Source organism: Panthera pardus, unplaced genomic scaffold (genome assembly GCF_024362965.1).
Source record: "Panthera pardus isolate Hobbes unplaced genomic scaffold, ASM2436296v1 HiC_scaffold_3, whole genome shotgun sequence".
In the NCBI taxonomy this organism is placed as follows: Eukaryota; Metazoa; Chordata; class Mammalia; order Carnivora; family Felidae; genus Panthera; species Panthera pardus.
The window spans coordinates 26354756-26380888 of NW_026526876.1; the positions used below are offsets into that span (position 1 = coordinate 26354756).

Below are 26133 nucleotides of genomic sequence, written 5' to 3' on the forward strand. Positions count from 1 at the left end.
TAATACTCTGGATTAGGCAAGGATGGACTGGCTTTGCAATAGCTTCGAAAGGATAAGTTTCATAAAGTAACAAGATTTTCTGCCTCAATCATCCTAAATTGGGCCGTGCCTTTTCATTCATTAAATCATAGCTACAAAAAATATTTAAATTACACACACTCCAACATTTCTAAAGCAGATTATACCATCACTAAAAGTCAGATGACAAACATTATCAAAATAACAAGGATGTACATAATTTTTTCTCTTAATTCAAAAGTCAAGAGAAACAGCAATAGTATAGTGACAAACCAAATAACCAACTCTTTAAAAATACAAAAAAACTAGGGGTGCCTGGGTGGCTGAGTCGGTTAAGCGTCCAACTTTGGCTCAGGTCATGATCTCACACCTCGTGAGTTCGAACCCTGCATTGGGCTCTGTGCTGACAGCTCAGAGCCTGGAGCCTGCTTCGGATTCTGTGTCTCCCTCGCTCTCTGCCCCACCCCCACTCACACTCGGTCTCTCTCTCAAAAATAAACATGAAAAGAAATGAAAATGAAAAAAAAAAAAAGTCTACATAATATCAAAGAATCTCTGTAATATATAATAAAAGGATGTCTCTTCTTTGGAAGTAGGAGAGTTATATTTCATAGTTTTATTTAAATAAGAAATTCAATTAGACTATGCCTAGATCAATATTATGTTCACATTCTTTAAAAAGTCACTAATTGGGGCATCTGGATGCTCAGTCAGTTGAGCGCCTGACTCTTGAACCTGGCTCAGGTCATGGTCCCAGGGTTGTGGGATCGAGCCCCATGACGGGCTCGGTGCTGAGCATGGAGTCTGCTTGTGCATTCCCTTCCTCTCTCTCTACCCTTCTCCCCTGCTCGTGCACTCTCACTCTCCCTTTAAAATAAAAATAAACAAGGGGCGCCTGGGTGGCTCAGTCGGTTAAGCGGCCAACTTCAGCTCAGGTCATGATCTCGCGGTCCGTGAGTTCGAGCCCCACGTCGGGCTCTGTGCTGACAGCTCAGAGCCTGGAGCCTGTTTCAGATTCTGTGTCTCCCTCTCTCTGACCCTCCCCCGTTCATGCTCTGTCTCTCTCTGTCTCAAAAATAAATAAACGTTAAAAAAAAAAATTAAAAAAATAAATAAAATAAAATAAAAATAAACAAACAGTCACTAATTCTTCCCAACCAATATTTATGTAACTGGGATAGTAAAAACCTGAAACAATAGAGCTTTCCATTTAAAAAGATTTTTGTTCACCTATTTAATGTGCAAAGCAAATTATACAGAAAGTCATTCTGGGAAAACTGGCATGAGAAACAGTATTTGTTTTTCGCGTCTATATAGTGCCATGACTGCCAGCCTGGTTTTATGAAATTGTTAAAATTAGTGTCTTCAGCAGGTAGCACAATTTCCAAACAATTTCCAAACACTTTAAATTTTATTCCACTGTGGTTTCTTTAAATGACTATAAACACAGTACAGGAGGGGCATCTGGGTGGCTTAGTCGGTTCAGTGTCCAACTCTTGATTTCAGCGTAGGTCATGATCTCATGGTTTGTGGGTTCAAGTCTCATGTCAGGCTCCACCCTGACAGAGGGGAACCTACTTGGGATTCTCTGTCTCCCTCTTTCTGCCCCTTCTCCACTCTCTCTCAAAATAAATAAACTTGGAGCGCCTGGGTGGCTCAGTCGGTTGGGCGGCCGACTTCGGCTCAGGTCATGATCTCGCGGTCCGTGAGTTCAAGCCCCGCGTCAGGCTCTGTGCTGACAGCTCAGAGCCTGGAGCCTGTTTCAGATTCTGTGTCTCCCTCTCTCTGACCCTCCCCCGTTCATGCTTTGTCTCTCTCTGTCTCAAAAATAAATAAACGTTAAAAAAATAAATAAACTTAAACTTAAACGGGGGGGGGGCTACGTTGTGGGGATGGGCTAAATGGAGGACGGACATTAAGGAAGGCACTCGTTGGGAGGCGCACGGGCTGTTACATGTAAGTGATGCATCACTAAATTCTATTCTTGAAATCATTATTACACTATACGCTAACTAACTTGGATTTAAATTAAAAAGCTAGGGGCGCCTGGGTGGCTCAGTCGGTTAAGTGTCCGACTTCAGCACATGATCTCACGGCTCGTGAGTTTGAGCCCTGAGTTGGGCTCTGTGCTAACAGCTTAGAACCAGGAGCCTGCCTCGGATGCTGTGTCTCCCTCTCTCTCTCTCTCTCTCTCTCTCTCTCCTCTCAAAAATAAATAAACATTAAAAAAAATTAATTAAAACAGAAAAACTCTGACTCAAACACAAAGAATAAACGAATGGTTTCCGGAGGGGAGTGGGGGGGGGGGGGGGCGGATGAGTTATATAGGTGAAAGGGATTATGAGTGCATGTATCATGATGAACAACTGAGCAAAGTATAGAATTGTTAAGGGGCGCCTAAATGGCTCAGTTGGTTAAGCGTCTGACTCTTGATTTTGGCTCAGGTCATGACCTCACAGCTCATGTGAGTTCAAGCCCCGCATCAGGCTCTGCACTGACAGTGCGGAGCCTGCTTGGGATTCTCTCTCTCTCCCTCTATTTCTGCCCTTCCCCTGCTCGCTCGCTCTCTCTCTCAAAATAAATAAATATTAAAAAAAATAAAACAGGGGTGCCTGGGTGGCTCAGTAGGTTGGGCGTCTGGCTTTGGCTCAGGTTTTGTGAGTTCCAACCCCCGCGTCAGGCTCGGTGCTGGTGGCTCAGAGCCTGGAGCCTGCTTCAGATTCTGTGTGTGTGTCTCTCTCTCTCCCCTTCCCCTTCTCACACTCTGTCTGTCTCTCTCTCTCAAAAATAAACATTAAAAAAAAATTTTTTTTAATAAGATAAAACAAAGAAACAAGAAACCACAGTACAGAAGGGAGAGCTGGGGGAACAGCAAAAAGAAAACTTAAAAAAAAAAAAATCCATGTGTGCCAACACCAGAAAGTCTGCAAATTACTGATCTCAGTCGTTAACTCAGACATCAAAAATGAACCGTGGCCAGTGGCTACCGAGGACATATTTTGCCAAAACCACTTCTCTTTCCCTGCTTCATCTGAACTTGAGACAAGCGTCTGCTTCCAATCCTCTCTTACAATGAGCAGCTGATTAAGCCTATTCAAATTCCCACCTAATTTACAGTTGGCAGGTCTGCAGAGTCGCTGTTCAATGGAGGAGGGCGGGGAGGTCCCCGTGGGGACCTGACTACCACTGGGCCTCATCCCCCCGCCTTCCCCCAGCACATGTTAGCACCTGCTAACATCTAAACCACACACGTATGCTACTCAGGGCAGCTGAGCCACCTCGTCCCCGGTACGCACTTCTCTTCAACCTCGAATAGGCTGGAATGAAATACACTCCGGAAAGACTAGAAGTGAATAGGTTAGGATCAATACTCACAAAACCATACAGGGAGAGTTTATTAACCAACTCTTAGAATAACGAATCTCCAATCTGTCAAATCTGACAGAAATTGTAAACCTATAAATGTTACCCGGAGATGTGGTAGGCAGAAGCTATAAACATATTTTAAGGGAAATTCACAAGAAACAAATTAAAGGTCATCAGAATGCACCTAATTTCTTTAAGATAACGTAAGGGAAGAGCTGCTACTTCCTTCCACAGAGTTCAAGGTCGGAATAACTAGTCGGACACAAGATATGCTTCCCAACCTCCCTGGCCCTGTGACTGAGGACAGCGGTGGCCTCGGCGTTCGGCCACACGGTTGCCAGTCTAACGAAGCGTCCAAAGGGTTGGTTTGTTTGATGAAGAATATAATATGGCAGACTGGGAAAGTATCCTTAACAGAACCCAGAGAGCAGATTTAAAGAAAGGTAAGGAGGAACAAACATCCAGTGTTGTGCGTGCCTGGCAGAAGGGTGGACACAGCACCAGCACACGATACACGCATGCTACGTGTGGAACATATTTACAACAGCTCCATCTATCCAGGAGTTGAAGAGAAGGAGATGAAACGAGCCTCAGTTCCGAAATCGGACACACCACGCTCTTCCTGACGAAGCATTTTGGTCGGCGCCTTTACAAGTCTGGACTGCCCAAATTAACAATAAAATTACAAATCTGAAAGTAATCCTAAACCACCATTTCGGCTACTCATTTCAGTATCATTCCCGTCCCCAAAACTGCCAACATGGAAGCAAGATGAACATCTCTTAGTTTACCCATACTGTCGATCCCAATTTTCCACCTCTTAAAGAGGATACTAAAAAGTTAAAACAGCGAAATAACAGCATAGGAATGCCTCACTATTTACATGCTTCCATTCAATTGTATTTTTTATTGACAAAGGCATTATTTTTTAAATCTATTTTTCTAGTACTTTTCTGATCACATAATATCAAATATTTTATATACCCTTAATTTACCAACAACCCTGGAATTTGGAGATAATTAAGTCACACTAAATTTTGATGTTAATGTTAACATACACTGCTAAACTCAAAGTAATGGATACTATCAAGCTTTCAAATTAAACACATAAGAAATAATTTTCAACATGTAACTTCCAGATACTCAGACTTGAGCTCAGGTCATGATCTCATGACCTCATGGTCTCATGGTTCATGTCCCATATCTGGCCCGCTGCTGTCACAAAGAGCCCACTTCAGATCCTCTGTCCCTCTGCCACTCCTTCGCTCATGCTCACTCGCTCTCTCTCAAAAAGAAACATTAAAAAAATTTTTTTTTCATTAATCAAAGCTGTGGGGTAAAGTGTATAATGAATACAGTTTGTTTCCTAAGCAAAGGGCAACTCACTAATTTTGTTCTTTTGTAGATATCTTTTGCCACACATTTTTAAAAGGCACAACTCTTAGGGTGTCTGGGTGGTTCAGTCAGTTAAGCGTCCGACTTTGGCTCAGGTCATGACGTCAAAAATTTGTGGGTTCAAGCCCCATGTCTGACTCTGTGCTGACAGCTGGGAGCCGGGAGCCTGGAGCCTGCTTTGGATTCTGTCTCCCTCTCGCTCTACCCCTCCCCCACTCATTCTCATTCTCATTCTCTCTCTCTCTCAAAAATAAACATTATAAAAAAAGAGAAAGCAAGACGAGGCACATCTTTAACCCAAAATTTCTTAGTGCATACAGTGTCTCTTGTTGAACCTGAACCTCACCAACAAGGGAAAAGAATTGAAAACAGCAAAATTATTAAAGTTATACCTATTTCCTAACAGTTTGCAGAATTGCCATATGACTACTAGAGGGAAAAAAATTCATTCATGGTCTGCAAATAGAAAAGGTTTGAATGCTTTACATATCATAAAAATATTTTTTAAAAATGTGGGAATTTTCCCCCAGTTCAAACTGAATTAATTAAAGTAGAATTTTTAATTTGATCCTGAACGATGAAGTAGAAAAGCAAATGTCTGCTGTGTAACTTGATTTTAAGTTCCAAGGAGTAAAGCACTAATATAATTAAGTTCCAGGATCAAATCAGTTTGACAGACACTGAGCCTTTAATTACTGAGGTGCACTGTGAATCTCTAAGGGAAAAAAAAAGCATGCACCGTTTCCAAACATATTTTCAGATGGGATTCTTTACCTATTATTAACATAACACCTATTCATTTCAGTAGAACACAGTCCAGCATGGTCCAAATATGTAACTTTATGGAAAAGAAATGTATGTTGCCAGCATTAATTTCAGGACAAAAACTTGCTTAAACAATGAACAGCCAATCACATGGAAGAAGTGTTGAAGATATTTTCTATTCAAATTCTAGTTTCATACCATCACTACATTTCTTTGTGTGTGCAGAAACCAAATTATATTATGGTATCATTTATACTGTTATCAAAAGTATACGGAAATATGATAAGGCTCAGATCTAATTCAACCGCCCAATTCCCAACCGCATTTGGCCAACTTAAATCTGAAAGGTTTTCTCCTAATTCTAGAATAAGGAAGATCAAATAGTGAATTGGCTGAGGCTGGGGGTAAAATCAGCCAGGATGTAACACTGTCTGTCCCCAATTTAACAAAGAAGTTCTCTTGCTCTCAGTGTCTCTGAATGTTATCCACACAATATGCCAGAACAGATACAAGTAAGAAACTGACATTTTTACATTTTTATTATTTGAGAATCTTTTATAAAACTGTGATTTCACATAAATAAATCTTTTCCCCTCAATTTTTTTTTGCTGACAAACATCTGCTGTAATAATCAAAAACACTAACTAGCACTAAGACAGAAGCAGGAAACAAACACACTATTTACATCCTGCTTTCATTTCTCCAAAATTCTTTTGAGGTCCTGTACACAGTCACAATGAAACAAGCACAGTCATGCAATAAAAACTTAAGAACTTAACAAAAGCGTCAAGATATTGAATGACCTCAATTTTACGAGTAGGGAAAATACCAAAGAACTAAAAATCAGTACAACAGGTCAGCTCATTTCAGTAATGGACCCAAAAAAAAAAAAAAAAAGTCAGCCAAACGTCACCTGGCTTGCCTAAACCTAGCTTTTAAGTTTTTCTGTTTATAGTATTTCAAAATCTCTTATCAGAAAATACATTTTATAATGGTCTCTTTTATATTTATTTTTCTTGTCCTTGAAAATTTTCACTATGTGAAATTGCCTTAATGTTTTCCAAGTTAGTTCAAGAAAATGCTTAACTTTTATTATTTTCTACAACGTAACAGCTTAGAGGTAAAACTTTATAAAGCAAAATAAGCAAAGATAACAAACTGCAAAGTGGTCAGCAAAAAGAAAAAGATATAAAGAACAAAGGGGGAAGGCATTTTATTAGTTCCAAATCAGAGGATATCCTTGACTGTATTAATTCCATCTACTATACCTCAATGAATACAAAATTCGTTATATTTTCAAACTAGTATCTTAGAAACTTAAGAAATGAAACACTGGGGTGCCTGCCTGGATGGCTGAGTTGGTGGAACATGTGACTCGTCATCTTGGGGTTGTGAGTTCAATCCCCCCACACTGGGGGTAGAGTTTGCTAGGTAAGTAGGTAAGTAAGTAGGTAGGTAGGTAGGTAGGAAGGAAGGGAGGGAGGGAGGGAAGGAGGGAGGGAGGGAGGGAGGGAGGGAATTCTATTTCTTCCAGTGACCACACTTAAAATATCAGTCATCTTGGACAACTTGTCTTCCACCAACTTCTCTTGCCTTCTCTTGTCAAGATTCTCAGGTGCTGTGGCTTTAAGGGCTCAGGTCTTTATCTCGGCTTCTTAGCCCCTCTTCCTGCATGCACCCTAGAGCCCCTGGTCCACACTTTTTAAAATAAATTCTTTCTCTCTTCCTACTTTCTTCATTCTATTTGTAAGTCAGAAGTTATTCTAACCATGGCTCATGGTAAAAACAATAGCTACCATTTACTAAGTGCTTACCATGTGCCAGAAACCATACAATGCTTATTTTGGTTCCCACAATAATCCTCTGAAATAGATATTACTAGCCCCATTTTACACATGAAGTTCAGAAATGTCACACAAGTAATGAGAAAATTGAGACTCAAATCCAATTCTATTTGACTGTGAAGTGTGTTCACTGCTCTTTTTCTCCCACTAGAAAAGTAACACATGCCTGAGGCAAAAGTAGTCAAAGTACCCTCAATCTCTCAAGCCCATGTGAGAGGGTGCCCTAAAATCTACATCATCACCTCCTTCCCGCATCAGTCTTAATTAGCATCATTTTCTCTTCCTAATGCAGACATGTAACATTTTATATAATGAATTAAATAGGCTTTCATTAACTAGTACAGATTTTTGACAACCCTTAAAAACTTACTTTTTTGTTTGTTTGTTTTTAAAAAATTATTTCTATGGGGAAATGAGTTGTGAGTTACAAACCATCCATCTAAAAGCAAACTTTTAAAATATAACCCAGGGGCGCCTGGGTGGCTCAGTTGGTTGAGCGTCCGACTTCGGCTCAGGTCATGATCTCACGGTCCGTGAGTTTGAGCCCCGCGTCGGGCTCTGTGCTGACAGCTCAGAGCCTGGAGCCTGCTTCAGATTCTGTGTCTCCCTCTCTCTCTGACTCTCCCCCACTCATGCTCTGTCTCTCTCTGTCTCAAAAATAAATAAACATTAAAAAAATAAAATAAAATAAAATAAAATAAAATAAAATAAAATAAAATAAAATAAAATAAAATAAAATTATAACCCACATGTGGGGCACCTGGATGGCTCAGTCAGTTAAGCATCCAACTTGATTTCGGCTCAGATGGAGCCCTGCTTCGGGCTCGGCACTGGGTATAGAGCCTGCCTGGGATTCTCTCTCTCTCTCTCCCTCTCCCTCTTCCCCTCCCCCATGCACACATCCCCTCCCTCCCTCTCTCTCGCTCTCAAAAAAAAAAAAAAACAAAAAAAAAATATATTTCTATATGTATGTACACGTACGTACACACACACGCGCGCGCGCGCACACACACACACACACACACACACACACACCACACTTAAGCCCAGAACATTCTATGAAAATTATACTTCCAAGTGGGAAATACGTGGTGGTCTCTCTTCATGATTTACAAAAGGTACCTCCTAATAGTTCTCAAGTTCTAGTCTCTAAAAGCAACTCACTAGTACAGGGGCAGGCAAACCACAGCATGCAGGCTACTTCCAGCCCGCAGTTTTTGAAAATAAAGTGTGACTGGAACACAGTCATGCCCTTTCGCTTCCATATGGTCTCTAGCTCCTTTATCATCACAGCGCAGAGCAGCGCTGTCCCAGCAAACACCATCTGCCCGGCAGCACCTGAAGGATTCACTCTCTGGCTCTTAGCAGGAAAAAGACTGCCAAAGAACTCCTACAGCGGCAAATATAAATTAAGTATTCTTACTCTGTCAACTGTATCTACTTGGCTATCGGATTTAACATATTCTATCTTTTTTTTTTTTTAATGTTTATTTATTTTTAAGACAGAGAGAGACAGAGCATGAGCAGGGGAAGGGCAGAGAGAGAGGGAGACACAGAATCGGAAGCAGGCTCCAGGCTCTGAGCTGTCAGCACAGAGGCCGGCGTGGGGCTCGAACTCACGGACCGTGATATCATGACCTGAGCCGAAGTCGGAAGCTCAACCGACTGAGCCACCCAGGCGCCCCAGGATTTAACATATTCTAATTCCAAAGAGTACGGAGAAGATGAAAATCCAAAATACAAAAGAATAAAAACAGGTAACAGAGATCAAAGTAAGTGAGAAATAAGCCTCAACTGAGGTCTAAGGAAGTCTGGGTGACACTGGCACACACACAAGAAGGTAATGCCTAACTGTTCAATCTGGGCCCAAATGTTGCTTTAACCTTCCCAGCAGATAAAGTAAAGGAGACAGAACGATTCCACCTGTCACTGCATCCAAAAAATCAAACGCTAGCATTTGCTCATGAACCAGACTTTAGGTCTCACAAATGGGACACTGTGGTTACAGAGCAAAAAACATCCTCCACAATAGGGTCAGTTATAGTCAATACAATAGGAAGTTTCACATGAAGTCCCTCTTAAATAAATATTTAGTGCTCACTAAATAAAACAAAGCACCTATAAATCCAACCAAGAGCCAAGAAAATACAGGGTAATGTGCCCCTTCCTTGTCCTGTTGGATCTCGGCATAAAATTTAGCAATAGGCAGTAATGTAACAACGTGCAAAGTAATTATCATCTTCTGCAGGTGCTCACACGTTGAAACCAGGGACCTCTTTCCCAGGAACACAGAGCAGATCCTATTAAAGGCACCCTAGGGGCGCCTGGGTGGCTCGGTCGGTTCAGCGTCCGACTTAGGCTCAGGTCATGATCTCGCGGTCTGTGAGTTCGAGCCCCGCGTGGGGCTCTGTGCTGACGGCTCAGAGCCTGGAGCCTGCTTCAGGGGCGTCTCGCTCTCTCTCTGCCCCTCCCCTGCTCATGCTCTGTCGCTGTCTCAAAAATGAATAAAACATTAAAAAAAACAAAAAACAAAAAACAAAAAACAGAAACCAAGCTAAGAGACCCAAACAGACCTGATCGTCTACTCAGACAAGTTTGGGGAAGCTCAAAGCAAGTTTGCCTAATGACTCCATAAAGAGAACAGAGCATAATAGGAACCATTCTCATCTCATTACCCAATAAATGAGTCAATTGCTTTGGGACTTTTTTTTTTTTTTTTTTTTTGCCTTATCGTTCATTCCCTATCCAGGAAATATTTAGAGGCTAATACGTATCTTTTAATACTGCCATTATAGTGCCTTTTAATACACTGTATCGGGGGGGAAAGTCTAAATATTACCTTCTGTAGAAGCCGCATCAATCATTACTCTTTGCATGAGCACTGGTTCCAATCCAAAGTCGAAAACTATGGTTTGGCGAAAAGTTCCAAAGATTTCTGTGTTAAATGCTATCCCGACTTTATACACGTAATGATCTAATCCATTTTGGGCCATCTTCCCTCCTATCCATTCTTGACAGTTCTCTGGGACTTCCTGTGATACCTGGGTAGTGCTATCTCCGGCAGATATTGCAATGATACTAAAATGAGGACGATGTGCATCATAGAGCAACGCTACCCGACACAGCATTCTTGCAGGCTGCAAGGAAGGCAAAGGAATTCATTGAGTACAAGGGGGTGCAAAGTCCAACTGTCATCGGGTTCTTCAATAAAAATATTCCCATCAGGGACTTTTACTTTCCCACGCTTCTAAGAGACTACGTTAAAAATACAAACTGTACTCACAAGCCATTTGAGAAAAAATCAGAACGGTTTAAAACAAAAATCAGTTGTTAAGATCATATATTTATGATGTCACTGATACCTCAGCAAAGCTGAAAATTTTTAAAAACGACAGATTTATCCGACATCTCTAACCACCCTGCTCTTCCCATGACGCACTCATCTTTCTTTGCGGTGAAAGCTATCACCCTGTATGACCACCGAACTCCAACTTTCCGTACCTTTGGCCTAAAAAAGTTTTATCCAGCTTTAAGTAGGAAGTCTTCACAGGGGGGCAGTTACCTCTGAAGGCAACGGATTGGGTTCAAGGCCGAAGCTCAATGTTCCCAGATTTTTCATCCCAAGATGCGGATGGAACAGTAAAAGAAATGCCACCAAAAAGCACACAAAACTTTTCCACTGCACACGTTCAGAGAAAAGTTTGACTTTGCTTTATTCTAAAACTTTGAGTACTATATTCAAGATGGAAAGCACTGCAGAAAACGTCTCGTATTAAAAACCCATTATTACAGAATCTATGATTTCATCAAATCAATTATGCAAACAAGTTGCTACTGTTTAAATATCTTAGAACTGCCAGATTAAACAATTCGATTTTTAAATAGTTAATTCTGAGCCACGAACCCCATCCTATGTTCCGACTTTGGAAGACAATGTATCAAAGACCTCTTGATCAAATTAATAAATTAGCAAACATCTAAATATCTACAAAGACCTTTATCTCAAAATCTAAAAAAAGTATACCTTTAAGGGAATACAGAAATACACTTTAGCACAATACATAACCTACTTAAGAATCTATTTAGATGAAAACATTTTCAATGGTCTCACACAGGGATTTAAAGGTCAGGGAAGCTTTAAGCACATCGAAAAAAAATTACATTCTTCGATTAACACAAAATTCATACCTTACAAGTAAGAGCAAAGGTCCATGTCTGGTGAGACTTTTTGGTGTTGACAGTAACCGACAGATCAGGATGATGCTCTACTTTTACTCCCTCTATACATTCGCTAAGCTGAAAAGAGACAACAACTGGTGTAACGTTTTTATTCCTAAAAGCACAAACAAAACTTTTGGCATGGTAAATAAATAAATATCCACGGTGAAGATGTGGATGGAACTGTTGACAAAGCAAGACATTTTACACATTAATTTTATAAGAACAAAATATAATAAAGCTTAGACGAGACATAAAAAAATTAAGGACAACAAAATGGCAGTAAACACTCCCTGAACGAAGAAGGTTCATACAATACCTGCAAATCTCCAAACAAATGCCTTGGCTCTGCTCTTTATTTTAGCAAAAGAGTCTGATTTTGCTACAAAAACACTTCATCAAGAATCGAGTTCTTCATATAGAGGATAAGGAAATAAACCAAAATATAGCACAAAATAAAGTCAAGACTCAAACAAAGTCATTGTTTCAAACAAAACAAAACAATGCAGTTTATTTTCCTCACCACTTTCTCAGGAGATAATGAATTCATCCACTTTTCTATCAAGGTCTCCATGTAACTGCCTGAGAGCTGTTTATTCTCGTTTTGCTGTTTCAATTTTATCAGCCGCGAGGCGTATCGTTTCTGCCATTCTGCTAGTTCTTCCTGGGAGTGCGCTGAAGTACACTGGGCACCGTACCTACAGATGCCTTGTTCTAAAAATCTAAGTAAAATAGGAAAGACTGTTTCATCATACACTTTGTTGGACCATTTAGAATACAAACTTCCATCCTTTGCCCTTCGACTCTTCAATAACAAAAACAAAACTTCATCTCCTGAAAGGCCATATTTATCACACTGACTTGCACGGAGGAGGGAGAAGAGGTTTCACGAACATTTATAACAGTTAATCGCTACGGCAACTTCCCAGACTCAGTGATCCCTGTTTTGGAATAAGGGGGTGCCAAAGCGAAACATAACCAGTCATAACCACCCCGCACCCACAAAACCAACATCGAAACGGCAGTCTCCTTCATGATGTAACAACTCTGTTTGGACAACTCTTCTTAGAGCAGAATTTTCCTAAAGCAACACTGACAGCAAGTGGATCGGTGCATCAAACACAGGAATGCCCTACTTCCCAAAATGATATTCTCCTCAAGAAAAATGCTCCACATACTAAGAATTTCATTCGGAAAAAAATGTTACTGTATCATTAAAGTATAACCTTAAGGGTTCTATTCCTCACCTTCGAACGTAAAGCCTTTACCCTTTTCTCTAGGACTATTAACCTATATTTCATTGAAAATACTGGACTCTATTCATTTGCTTGAAGTTTTGAATAAATTAAGAATAAAAGTTTTATATTAGAATCACAATTAATTCAATAGGTTAAATTCTTCAATGGTAAATTCATAAACGTTCACTTTAAAGGACAAGAGTTAATGGTTTCACAGTGTTTATGACTCAGAAAATTCAACTGACAATAATTCGGTGGTCAAAACACATAAAAAGGCAAAACTCTGAATATTGGTATTTTTTTAAAGTTTTAAATACCGTGCAAAATTCGGGGCCTAGCCAATTTTTAAACCATTGAAACGTCAAAAAATTAAAAAAAGATCTTCTGAGAGAAAAAATGAAAATTAAACTATAAAGAGCAAAATAGAGATGAGAGGTGTTATATTATGGATAATTCTTCAACTGAAAAAAATACAGGCCATAAGAAATACAAAACGAACCACAACACGATGTAAATTATCAAACGGTTCACCCTATTTGAAAGATGACTGTATTTAAAGCTTTTCTTGATGATACATCAAGTTCTTGAATTTAATTATACTATTAAGTTCTTACGTTTTTTAAGATACATTTAAAATCATGCATTTGTTTCTCTTAAGTAGATCTTAATAAGCCAAATATTTGTCTTTCTATTGCTTTGTTTTAAATTATTTCTTTAAATATATTAGAGGCTGATAGTCTCTCCTGGCCTTAAATTTTCTCCCATTTCCTCTGCATACAACTGTGTTTTTCCTCTCCTACGACAGGATGCCACCAGGATTTCTGCAGTTTACTACTTCGTTTCTTTATTTCTACATAAAATCATATCTGATATCTTAACTATTCAATCATCAAAACTACATATCCAGTTTTCTTCATTACCAAAAACAATCTATAGTAATGAGACTTTATTTCTAAAATAGCACTAGTTACTAGTTCTTACAAAAAGAACCTTTCAAAACGTGACTGCAATAATTCTGTCCAGCTTAATAACTATTTTGAAAGGTTAGCCCTTCAAATAGAAATTACTCGTAAATTATATAGAAGGATAACATGAAGATAATAGATATTTTTTTAGAAAAGTTATTAAAATAATTTAAAATTTCTTCATCTACTTTATGCTCTACTTCAGTTTGTATCATTTCAATTTCAATCACCAAAAGTTAGGTAAATTTCACATAAATAAGAGACCAGAATTAAATTCAGTCCTAATAATTCAACTGGTTTTATAAAAGACTTCTACACCAAGTCTTAACAATCCCCATTTAGATCACTGTTGTTTGTAATTAATAGAAGGCTCAGTGGTCTGGCTTTGACTTTTCTTATTTAATGATAATAACCATTATGGCTTCTGTTTCCAGTTGAAAATAAACCACTTAACTCAATCATTATACTTCTTCCTTCACATATTATCTTCTTTAGATTGGAATTACTGCTTTTCAGAAAGTGAAGGAAAATTATCTATCCTTTGAATAAAGACATGTCATTGGTTTAAAAAAAAAATTCACGTTACCTTTTACACAAAGTATATTCCTCGCTGCTTGTGATTCCCCTAGGTGGTGGGCGGAAATGCCAACCATTACAAGATCCTAGAGAGTAATCAGGATATAGTCGTATCATTTGAGGCTTGCTAATAATTCTGATATTTTCATGTGTAAGAAATACTATAAACCCTCCACACACATCATCCCAGATGATGTAAAAAGGACATGACATACTTGCCTCTACCAATCAAATGAGTGAAATTCAATTAACCACATGAAACTTCAAATCACTGAAGTAGTTACCCAACAGCGAAATCAAGTCGATGACCCTGACTCTGTCCTAGCAACTGGTGGACAGGTTTCCAATGCAGTCTCTTCCCTAACAACTGACAGGGGAAAGGTTGGCATGCTTGTCATTTCTTAAGTCATTTCTTAAGATGCGTCTCTATCAGGAATTATTTCAGGAATGAGAAAATTACTGCATCCTGGAAGGAAATTTTTAGAGCAAATTCAATACTGCATACTGGGTAAAAAGTTACCCATTATCACCCATGCTCCTTAGGGTTTGTCTGACACATGTAATCATATAAAGTAAGCCTTTTTTACAAGCGAAATCAAGTTCAAAAAGTTGACTTCTGAGGTAGGAGCTAAAAAATAACATTTGTTTACTTCTGAAGACAATGAGGTTTGATTCGTTTGGGTAAAAGATTCCAAATAAACCAAGGAAATAAGGCTTAAGAGAGAAAAGGCTAGAGCAGTAGAGGTTGAGCAGCAGCAAAAATTTAAGGACCTTACAGCCATTTTCTATTCCCTCACAAATCACTGTGCCCACACCCCAACAACGGCAACAACAAAGATATTCAGCCAGGCTGAGTTTAAAGCTGCGTTTCATCCCTTTCCAGCTGTGTGACTGGGAAAATCACTGAACTTTAATAAACACCAGTCTCATCACCTCTCAAAATGATGGGAGAAGCCAATACATGTTTTTGTGAAAGCCACCGAGTACATAGTACCCAGCAAGCGCTCGATGAATGTCGGTCCCCTTCCCCTGTTGTGGGGCAAGAGAAGAGCAGCTCATGGATTTTAACCGTGGCTGGAACAACTCAGCTTACCGAGATCGGGACTTCCAAAAAGTAAGAACTGGACTGGCCTGGGACAGAGAGAGAAAGAAGGCTTCCCTCTAGTGCAGAATGTAGCAACTCGACATTGCTAACGATGAGGTTTACGTTTGGAGCTACGTGGAGGCAAGAAAAGGATACCTCCTACCTCCATTACTCCACGCCGCTACAGAAAGGGGCCAGTAAAACAACTGCTTCGTCCGCACCTACTTCTTAGAATTAAATTTTTATATCCTCTCCTGACACCTCCACTTACATGTACCACAACTCCGTAAATGTCCTCCCAGTAATCAACAAAAAAGCAATGCCTGGAATTACAGCTAGGAAGTAACACAGAATTTGGTACTTACCCCCTTCCAAGCCTTCCACGTGATATCCAGACAGGACGTTACTAGTTGCTGTCTGAAATTTTTCAAATGAAAATGTTCTTATAATAAGAAATACCCAACTGAGTTGTATTAAACTTGGACATTTTCAACATTTCTCAAAAAGGCTGAGTTTGAATACTTAGAAATTTTAATGTTAATAAACAATATCTTTTGCTTCCATCTCTGCTCTACATTAAACTACGTTTAAATATGGAAAAGAAGTACTTATGTGGCCCTCATCAAGGAAACTGATAAGAGATTCCCTATACAAAAATTACCTGGTAGCAAAACAAAAAAGTGTACATCCCCAGTTCTGAACCCAAAGGAGGAGCACCTCCATCCCACTTACTCATTTCACTCTCCTCTTGCTAACACCCAGAGAAAGACCAGCTAGCGAGGGGCCTTTTCTCCTGCATGGGGTACAGTGCCACCACTCTGGGGCCTGGGGCACATCCTGCCAAGTCCCCCTCACTCCAGGATGAGCCTTCGTCCCATGATGGAGCTGAGGACCCATCACGCTGATTTCCTGGATTTCCTGACTCCCTTGGTGCACGTAACTCCCCAGTCTGCTCCTCTGGCTCTAATTTGCCTCTAAATTCTACACCCCCCAGTTCAAGTTAAGTGCCAGCCATAGCACGTTTTCTTATTTTTCTTAACTATTCGACAGCATTTTATGTGCTGGATCATTCTGTCAGCCACATACAGATCCACTGCCAACAGCCTACAAGTGCCTTTCTGCATTCCCACACCTCACAGAGGACTGGGAACATAATGGGTGCCCAGTAAGCACGGGATGGAGGAGATGGGGGGATGCACTGATGATCATCCAAGCACTTTAAACAAATATATCCAAACCAAATGCATCATCTTTATCCCAAATCTCATCCTCCTTCAGTTGCTCCTCCAGTTAATGGATCCACATCCACAAAGAGAGCAAGGCTCAAATTCCAAAAGCCGTCTTGAACTGCCTTCTGTCCCACTGAGCAGTCTCCAAATCTTGACCAACTAGGTCTAGAACGACTCTCCCGTGTGTCTCCTACTCTACTCCCACTGCCACTGTCCTGGTTAAGGCCCTCATCTGCCCCTGAACCAAATGACCACCAATCTTACCCTGTACCAACACCCCATCCTTTAATCTCAGCCCCCATATTCCTGCCTTCCTGGTCTCCCCGCAGACTGCTCATCTCGTTTTCCTGCTTGCGCTTCCGCTCCAGCACTTCCTGACCACAGGCAGCCCGCCCTGCAGGTACATTAGCTACCTGCATCTCGGACTGGCCCCAACAGATTGCTTTCCATAGCTATCTCAGCTTTCCAAAACCCAGAACACCTTCAACAGCACAGGTGCTCAGTAAATGTTGAGCTGAATCAGAGGACATGGTACCCCAAGATGAAATTTGGAATGTTTTGTACCATACAAAGAATGTCGTCTAGGGCGCCTGGGTGGCTCAGTCGGCTAAGCGTCTGACTTCGGCTCAGGTCATGATCTCGCGGTCTGTGAGTTCGAGCCCCGCGTCGGGCTCTGTGCTGACAGCTCAGAGCCTGGAGCCTGTTTCAGATTCTGTGTCTCCCTCTCTCTCTGACCCTCCCCCATTCATGCTCTCTCTCTGTCTCAAAAGTAAATAAACGTTAAAAAAAAAAAAAAAAAAAAAAAAAGAATGTCGTCTAAATGCTAATTAGATATAACCAAAACAGTATCACTATAGCCTATATGTGGTTAATTAAATTGGACCTTTTAGGTTGGACTGGAACTAAGTCACTATGATACTGTTTCTACAGGAAGGTAGAAACTTGATTCTCAAACAACTTACTAAAAAGTTTTTAAAGATAACCCATTCTTTTTGCAAAATGAGGTCTGAATATCAGAATATATAAGCTAAATTGGAAGTAATTGTTCACATTGTAAAGCTTCTATGCTCACAAAGAAGATACATTAAAAGATCTCTTTACATTCTACAAGCCGGATCTAAGTGCCATAATCCCACACTAGCTTTTAATATGATTTCATCTACATCAAATTTACAAATATAAAACCTAAAAATTCACTTCAATCATAAATTTAAAATACCTCCTCTAAAATATTTATTAAAATAAAATTTACCAGATATGCAAGGAAAAAAACGGGAATAAAATGTTTTAGTCCTTTAATAAAGCTGAAAGCATTTCTAAATGTTAGAAGGGAAAAATACATGGTGTGTTTCACGAGTCAGCACCTGCCATGATGTGCAAATGAGCGGGCGCGTCTGTGCTGACACCCCAGCTCTCAGGCTGGCAGGGTCTAGCGAAAGACACATCTGCTGGCGCAGAAGCTCGGCCTGGGCTGCGTATCTGGCCACCAAAGCTCTCAGGTTCCAATGTGTTGTGTTTGGGTTGGGTTTTTTTACTTGTTTTTCCTTTTATTATTTTAGACAGAAAGAGCATGAGAGCAAGGGAGAGAGGCAAATGGGGAGAGAGCGAGAGGGAGAGAGGGGGAGAGAGGGGGAGAGAGAGGGAGAGAGGGAGAGAGGGAGAGAGGGAGAGAGGGAGGGAGAGGGAGAGAGGGAGAGAGGGAGAGAGGGAGAGAGGGAGAGAGGGAGAGAGGGAGAGAGGGAGAGAGGGAGAGAGGGAGAGAGAATCCCATACAGGCTCCACTCTCTGCACAGAGCCCAAAGCGGGGCTCAATCTCACAACCCACTGAGCCAAAATCACGAGTTGGATGCCCAACAGCCTGAGCCACTCAGGTGCCCCGGGTTGTTTGGTTTTTTTTTTTGAACACCTTTTTATTTGCTCAGACCCGAAGCAGAAGGCCAATGTCAATTAGCTTACGATCTGCACGCAGTTTGTACTGACACCTTCAGGGAAAGCAGACAAATTTCATATTGCTACAACTTCTATAAATTTACAATCAAATCTATTGATTTTTGACATTGGAAATCTTACTAGAAACATACTCTTTTTGTTCCCGTTAGTCAGCCTTGAGCTCCATGCCTTTATCTCCATCCACTAGCACTTCAAGTTCAATACCAGCTAAGCCCAATCTTTAAATAACAAATTGTTTCTATTTTTACATATGTCATGCACAATCATAAATAAGGGTCCTTTGTTTGTTAGCTTTTCTTAGATGGATTTTTTTTTTTAATAATATCAGTTCATTAGTCAAAAAGAATACTACTTTGGTTAACTAGGAAAGTTGATTAGAAACAACATTTAGGTCACTTCTTTCAAAAGTACAGTCGCAAAACAAGACCCAAAGTGATGTTTGTGGCCTTACATGTGACAGGATTATAAATATTAAAAATAAAAATTCATATATATACAAATACGTAACATATATATCTCTGTGCTTGATTATCAGGTATAAAGCTAGTAATTCAATTAAGGCAATAAAAAACAAGAAAGCCAAAACTTAATAAAATGATTAAAGTCATCTTATTTTACATTCTCATGTTAAAAGTCTAAAACATTTTAACTGTCTTCCTTTAATCCTTAGAAATTCACAAAGCTACATATACACAAGAAAGGAAATGGCTTTTAAGTTAATTAGAGGTTACTGATTTTCAGTTAATTCACAATAAGACAAAGAAAATGACATTTTCTTTAAAGCCTATCTAACCGTAGCAAAACAAACAGTATCTTTATTCAGCTTATGCGAATCATGACGGTCTTCTCTGCTTATTTGTTGGTATGTGTGACGTGTTACTAGATTTGGAACAGGAAAGTAATCTACAGGAGGTCAAGGTTTACACCTGCGCTTCTGCTCATCTTCCGACTGTCTGCAGCGCCCTCCGTCTCAATCTCCATGACACTGGCACCTTCTTAATCCTCAATTCCTTGCTCAGCTGTCTCAGCCTCGGACCACCCAATCCAGTTATTTTTCCATCACAGAAGGCTTATTTCTTTCCCTCATACCACTTTCCTCAATGTGAATTATACCTATAGCTGTTTAATTAATTTATTTGATCTCTGTCTCCTACCCTAGACTTTAACCTCCCAGACCACAGGTGTCTGTATTCCTAGCACCAAGCACAAGACCTCACACATAGTACATGCCAATTTTTTTAAATAAATAAGCCAATCAATCACTTTACATGGCTTCCATTTAAGATAAAAGCTGACAAAAATGGCTGGTTTTAAAATGAGACATCTAAGGGGAGCCAGGGTGGCTCAGTCAATTGAGCATCCGACTTCAGCTCAGGTCATGATCTCACGGTTCGTGAGTTCGAGCCTAGCATTGAGCTCACCGCTGTCAGCACAGAGCCTGATTGGAATCTTCTGTCTCCCTCTCTCTCTGACCATCCCCTGTTTGTTTTTAAATAAACATTTTGAAAATAATGATAAATAAAATGGGACATAAAAACACTTTTATGTGTCTATATGAGGAAGAGAAATTTGAGACTTACAAAGCTATGGGCCTAATACATACCCCTGCTGTCCCCTGGCCTTCCACATGCCCTTCAAGTGCTTCATCAGAGCACATTTTTGTTCACCATTTACCCTGATACACATTATTTCCATCTCCTAACCTCTATTCCCTAAAAACAGTCCTTAAATCACACACTTCTTTGGTTGGTTAAAAAAAAAAAGGGGGGGGGGGTGCTTGAGGGGCGCCTGGGTACCTCAGTTGGTAAAGTGTCCAATGCTTGGCTTCGCCTCAGGTCATGATCTTGAGGTTCACAAGTTTGACCCCTGCATCAATCTCTGCACTGGCAGCATGGAGCCTGCTTGGGATATTCTCTCTCTCTCTCTCTCTCTCTCTCTCTCTCTCTCTCTCTGCCCCTCCCCTACTCCCTCTCTCTCCCTCAAAATAAATGAACTTAAAAAAAAAAAAAAAAGGGAAACATAAAAAAAAAGGAAAAAAAAAGGCTTGACATTTTTAATGACAGTGTTTTCTTAACAGCCAGACATATTTAAGCACTAAAATTTCCCAACCATCCTTCCATTTGTTGGCCACAGACTACTAACAAGAATTAGGAATGGAAGACCCGAGGTTCAGAGGAAACATGAGAAGCAGCAGGGTTCCTGGGATGTGACCAAGCTGGGCTACAGAAGAAGGCCAAGGGGATCCACTACCCCACCTGTAGCCTTGTTCTTGGCCGATGCCCAAAGATTTTCTAATGTTAATACAGAACACTTACTAGCCAGATTGAGTTAAACTCTTTTCAAAGAAATCCACTGAAATAATCTTACCTCTGTTTCTGTGAGAAGTGTTTTCAGTCTTGTCAAATCTTTTGTTACCATCCCATTCTGAAAAAGGTGAATGAAAAAAGGCAAAACCTAGTTAGTATATTAGTTCTTTGCTCTGAGGGCGTAAGTCAATTCCTCCGCTGTTTCTAAGGTTTATCTGTAAAAAGACAATATTATCCTCATCTGCCAACCCACTACCATTAGTTATAATAAAGCTAACCAGCTACAAGGGAGGTTAAAAAAAGTTAACAGGACAAAATATACAGTGTGGCTAATAAAACACTGTATTCACCTTGTATGAGTTTAAAATCAATTCAATAAAGTATTCACAATGGGCATCACCAGAAAGCAAGATTCCATGAGCAAAAAGAAAAATAAACCTAAACTTTTTTTGAGCTTTTTACCCCCTAAAACTAATGGACTTGTATTTAAAAAATGGTGAACTCGATCAGTTACCCGTGACTCAGATTCACATAAAATGATCACAGCACTTTAAAAATAGTTCATTAATAAAGCAGTTGAAGAAAAACAGGCAAAATGTTCACTCTTCTGAAGTTCAAATTTCACTTAGATATAAAAGCAAATACTTCTACCCACAGGTTAAACTGTGTAATATGCTAAACTTATACAGAAAACTTCCTTAAGGATAGAATTACCTTAGATGAACATAAGGGAAAGGAAGCAAAAAGAATATAAAAACAAGAAGGGGGACAAAACATAAGAGACTCTTAAATATAGAAAACAAGCAGAGGGTTGCCGGAGGGGTTGTGGGAGGGGGGATGGGCTAAATGGGTCAGGGGCATTAAGGAAACTACTCCTGACATCACTGTTGCACTACATGCTAACAAACTTGGATGTAAATTAAAAAGTCAATAAATAAAAACTAAACAAAAAATGTTTTTAAAAGGATAGAATTACCTTAATAATAGATATATTCTTTATCATCTATTTAGAACTAAATACCTACACAACTTTGCTGGATTAGTAATACAGTTTAGCTTTATATCCACTTGTAAATTTGGTGAAATCAAAAACCAATGTTAAACCAATTAAACAATTCACTGCACAGTAATCCCTCAGAAAAAAACTCTATTACCTCCTGAGATGGGTCATTACATTATACTCAGCAGTATACCAAGTACTTTCCTAATTTCTTTTTTTTCCCAGCCAAATATATTTATCTGCAGTGAAAACACAACTTTGCTCCAGATTTTCACAATCTGTATCGATTCAGATGACTAAATGAGGTAGAGAGAATTCATGCTGGCTTTCACTGTTTTGCACTGATTTCTCAGAAATATCCACAAATTTTATAACGGTAACCAACTGATGAAACAAAGTTTTAAACTATTTCTTCCAATTTCTATACATTGGCAACTCTAAAGTTCCAAAATGCTGTCTTTCAATTATCTCAACCAAAACCAAACAAAAACTCTAGAAAATGCTACATAAAAAATTTATCCTGAGTGGCTGGGTGGCTCCGTTTGTTAAGCGTCAGACTCTTGATTTTGGCTCAGGTCATGATCTCACCATCTGTGAGATCAAGCCCCGTGTCAGGCTTTGTGCTGATAGCACGGAGCCTGCTTGGGATTATATGTGTCTCCCTCTCTCTCTGCCCCTCCCCTGCTCATGTGTGAGCTCTTTCTTTCAAAATAAACAAACTTAAAAATAAAATTTATCCCAAAGTCTGAATAGAATTAGATCATTCCATCAGAATGGTCAGAGTGGAATATTAACTTACACACATGAACATCTTCAGAAATAGAATTCTTACTTTAGATAAATTTAAACATTTTATAAAACAAATGATTGGATTTAAGAACCCTGTATAATCACAAGTTGACAGAGGCATTTTAAAACCCCAAAATAAGGGGTGAGCCTGGCTGACTCAATCCATACAGCACATGACTCTTGATCTCACAGTTCAAGCCCCACATTGAGCCTAGGGCTTACTTAAAAAATGAAATGAGGGGCGCCTGGGTGGCTCAGTCGGTTAAGCGGCCGACTTTGGGTCAGGTCATGATCTCGCAGTCCGTGAGTTCGAGCCCCGTGTCGGGCTCTGTGCTGACAGCTCAGAGCCTGGAGCCCGCTTCAGATTCTGTGTCTCCCTCTCTCTCTGCCCCTCCCCTGTTCATGCTCTGTCTCTCTCTGTCTCAAAAATAAATAAAACGTTAAAAAAAAAAAATGAAAAAAAAAAAAATGGAATGGAATGGAATGGAATGGAATGGAATGGAATGGAATGAAATGAAATGAAATGAAATGAAATGAATCATCCCCCAAATATTCCCAGGTTTTATTAAATTATATCTTTAAAGAAAATCATCTGGGGGTGCCTAGCTGGCTTGCTCAGTGCAGCAGGTGACTTTTGATCTTGGGGTTATGAGTTGGAGCCCAACACTGGATACAGAAATTACTTAAAAATAAAAAAAATCTGGGGTGCCTGGGTGGCTCAGTTGGTTAAGCATCTGACTTCAGCTCAAGTCATGATCTCATGGTTCATGAGTTCAAGCCCTACATTGGGCTCTGTGCTCTGTGCTCAGAGCCTGGAGCCTACTTAGGATTCTATGTCTCCCCTTCTCTCTGCCTTCCCCTGCTCACGCTCGCTCTCTCTCTCTCAAAAATAAATATTAAAAAAAAAAAAAAATCTTAAAAAAAAATAAATCTTTAAAGAAAATCATTATTTTATAGTTTCACAGTTTTTAAAAAGTACCTGCAATTCTTATATATAGTATCACAAACTACTACAAGAATACAATGATTAAACATCAGTTTGTTGAACAGAAACTTTGATTTCCAATAGGAGGAAGTAAGAGGAAAGCACAGACTGAACTGCTTCTTCCCACCACACGCCTTAGGAGTTAAATGAATGGATCTGTTTCGGACATTCAGAATCGGAGCTCATCAACATACCAGGGACTCTCCTGTCAGCGACTTGGCAAGAATGTTGGATACAGGCTGGAGCTTTCCTTTCAGCTGCATGCAGCAAAGCACTGCCTGGAAGGCACCATCTCCCGTGGCCAGGCCTTCCCCCAGCACTGTCAGGAAGAAATAGCCAGCATTAACCACGTAACATTCGATACATCCATTTTCCTGATTAAAATGTTAGCACACTATCACAAGGATGACTACTTATAGGCTAAAAGAACAACTTCAAGGGGCGCCTGGGTGGCTCAGTCGGTTAAGCGTCCAACTCTTGATTTCAGCTCAGGTCATGATCTTGTGCTCGTGGGTTTGAGCCCCACGTTGGGCTTCGTGCTGAGAGCTCAGGGTCTGCTTGGGATTCTCTCTCTCCTTTTCTCTCTGCCCCTTGCCTGCTCTCTTTCAAAATAAATAAAAACTTTAAAAAAAAAAAATTCAAGTACTAGAGGAAAGCAGTGATGTTTCCGTTCTGTCCAAGACATGCATAAAGACAAGAACAGAGGGACCTGGGTGGCTCAGTCGGTTAGGCATCCAACTCTTGATTTTGGCTCAAGTCATGATCTCACAGTTCATGGGATCAAGGCCCATGTCAGGCTCAGAGCTGACAGCATGGAGCCTGCTTGGGATTCTCTCTCCCTCTCTCTCTCTCTGCCCCTCCTCTGCTCGTGTGCCCTATCTCTCTAAAAATAAATAAATAATTTAAAAAAAAATAATAAATTAATGAAAGAACATAAGACAGTCCACATATCTAACTCACTCCAGCCTACGATCAGTAGGATCACACCAAGAATCACAGGCAGAATTAACCTCAAAGCTCTCTCTCGAGTGAAAAATACCGTCCAACCTATGACAGCTGGGTAAATGAGGGATATTAAATGGCAGAAACATTCTCTGAATAAAATTTCCACATTTTCCACAGTGACACTTAAAATGCATAAGAACAGAAACTACAAAACTCAACAGGTGGTATTCCTAAGCAGGTAAGAAATCGCTTTCATCAAAACCAGCAAGATTAACTAAGAACCCAAATGTCACATGGCCATAGCAAATGCTAATCAAATTGCCTGCAAGTGTTTCCAGATTTAATACAATCACAAGAGCACATATTTAGAACAATACAGAATATACTCATTTTTATGCCACGTCATTGGAGATGATTTCTCACAGCAACTGTAACGGCTCAACTAGTAAAACAATCTGTATCTTTCTCTTCACTGCTAAGTCCAAGACTCTATTTTTAGTTTGTACACACTTTAGCTTCCTTTGCAAGAAAATAATTTGCTGGAATAAAATATTTTGGAAACTGCATTTTTTTCTAATTATTTCCAAGGAAATGTTTAAGGATCAGTATAATATACTACATATTTTATTTTATTTATTTATTTTTTTTATTTATTTTTGGGACAGAGAGAGACAGAGCATGAACGGGGGAGGGGCAGAGAGAGAGGGAGACACAGAATCGGAAACAGGCTCCAGGCTCCGAGCCATCAGCCCAGAGCCTGACGCGGGGCTCGAACTCACGGACCGCGAGATCGTGACCTGGCTGAAGTCGGACGCTTAACCGACTGCGCCACCCAGGCGCCCCTATATACTACATATTTAAAGTCTACCAGGTCTGCTCATGATGTATTTATTTTGGTTGTACTGAACATATCTTCTCGTTATATTGTTCAATTTTTCCATTACAACAAATAACATTATAACAACACTAATAAAACTCTACATAAAAATTCCCCATAGGTCCATCACTCAACTAAACAGACTGTGTTCACTTACTTACACTCTCTTCTAATTTTTATCAATATTTACATAATTTTTACATGATTATAACTGATATAAACATAACAGTCTGTATTCTGCTTTATCTCCCCTTCACATATTCAAGATCTTCCGTGTTCTGAGGGTTTGTGTTTATCATGTTATGGTCCATCCAGTGTTCCATCAAGTAGATTTATCAATTTATTTCACTACTCCCTGGCTCCAGAACAATTCCAATTTTTAACTATTGAAACTAACACTGGAATAAACATCCTTATGCCTATAGTTTTATTAAAGCAGATTACTAAATTGAAAGTTGCAGTCTCTCTGTAGTTAAGCTTTCATTCAATGACTTCTAGTGCGGGCCAACCTGTTGTCTTGCTGCCTCCACATTACAAATCTACTCAACTGTCCCTGGGTAATTCCTATAAGTGGTTAACTCCA

At 39.8% G+C, this 26133-nt stretch overlaps 1 protein-coding gene across 5 annotated transcripts in view; it reads right to left on the reverse strand.

The window, feature by feature from the left end:
- HELZ (helicase with zinc finger) overlaps positions 1-26133 on the reverse strand; it is a 159765-nt gene that overhangs the window by 100848 nt on the left and 32784 nt on the right. For all 5 annotated transcript variants that reach the window (XM_019466466.2, XM_019466462.2, XM_019466464.2 and 2 more), the window contains 7 exons: positions 23923-24047; positions 21016-21072; positions 15835-15886; positions 14396-14471; positions 12130-12328; positions 11577-11684; positions 10228-10525 (listed from right to left, as the gene is read on the reverse strand). In XM_019466466.2, coding sequence (XP_019322011.2) covers positions 10228-10525; positions 11577-11684; positions 12130-12328; positions 14396-14471; positions 15835-15886; positions 21016-21072; positions 23923-24047 — 915 coding nt within the window. The remainder of the gene's footprint in view (positions 1-10227; positions 10526-11576; positions 11685-12129; positions 12329-14395; positions 14472-15834; positions 15887-21015; positions 21073-23922; positions 24048-26133) is intronic.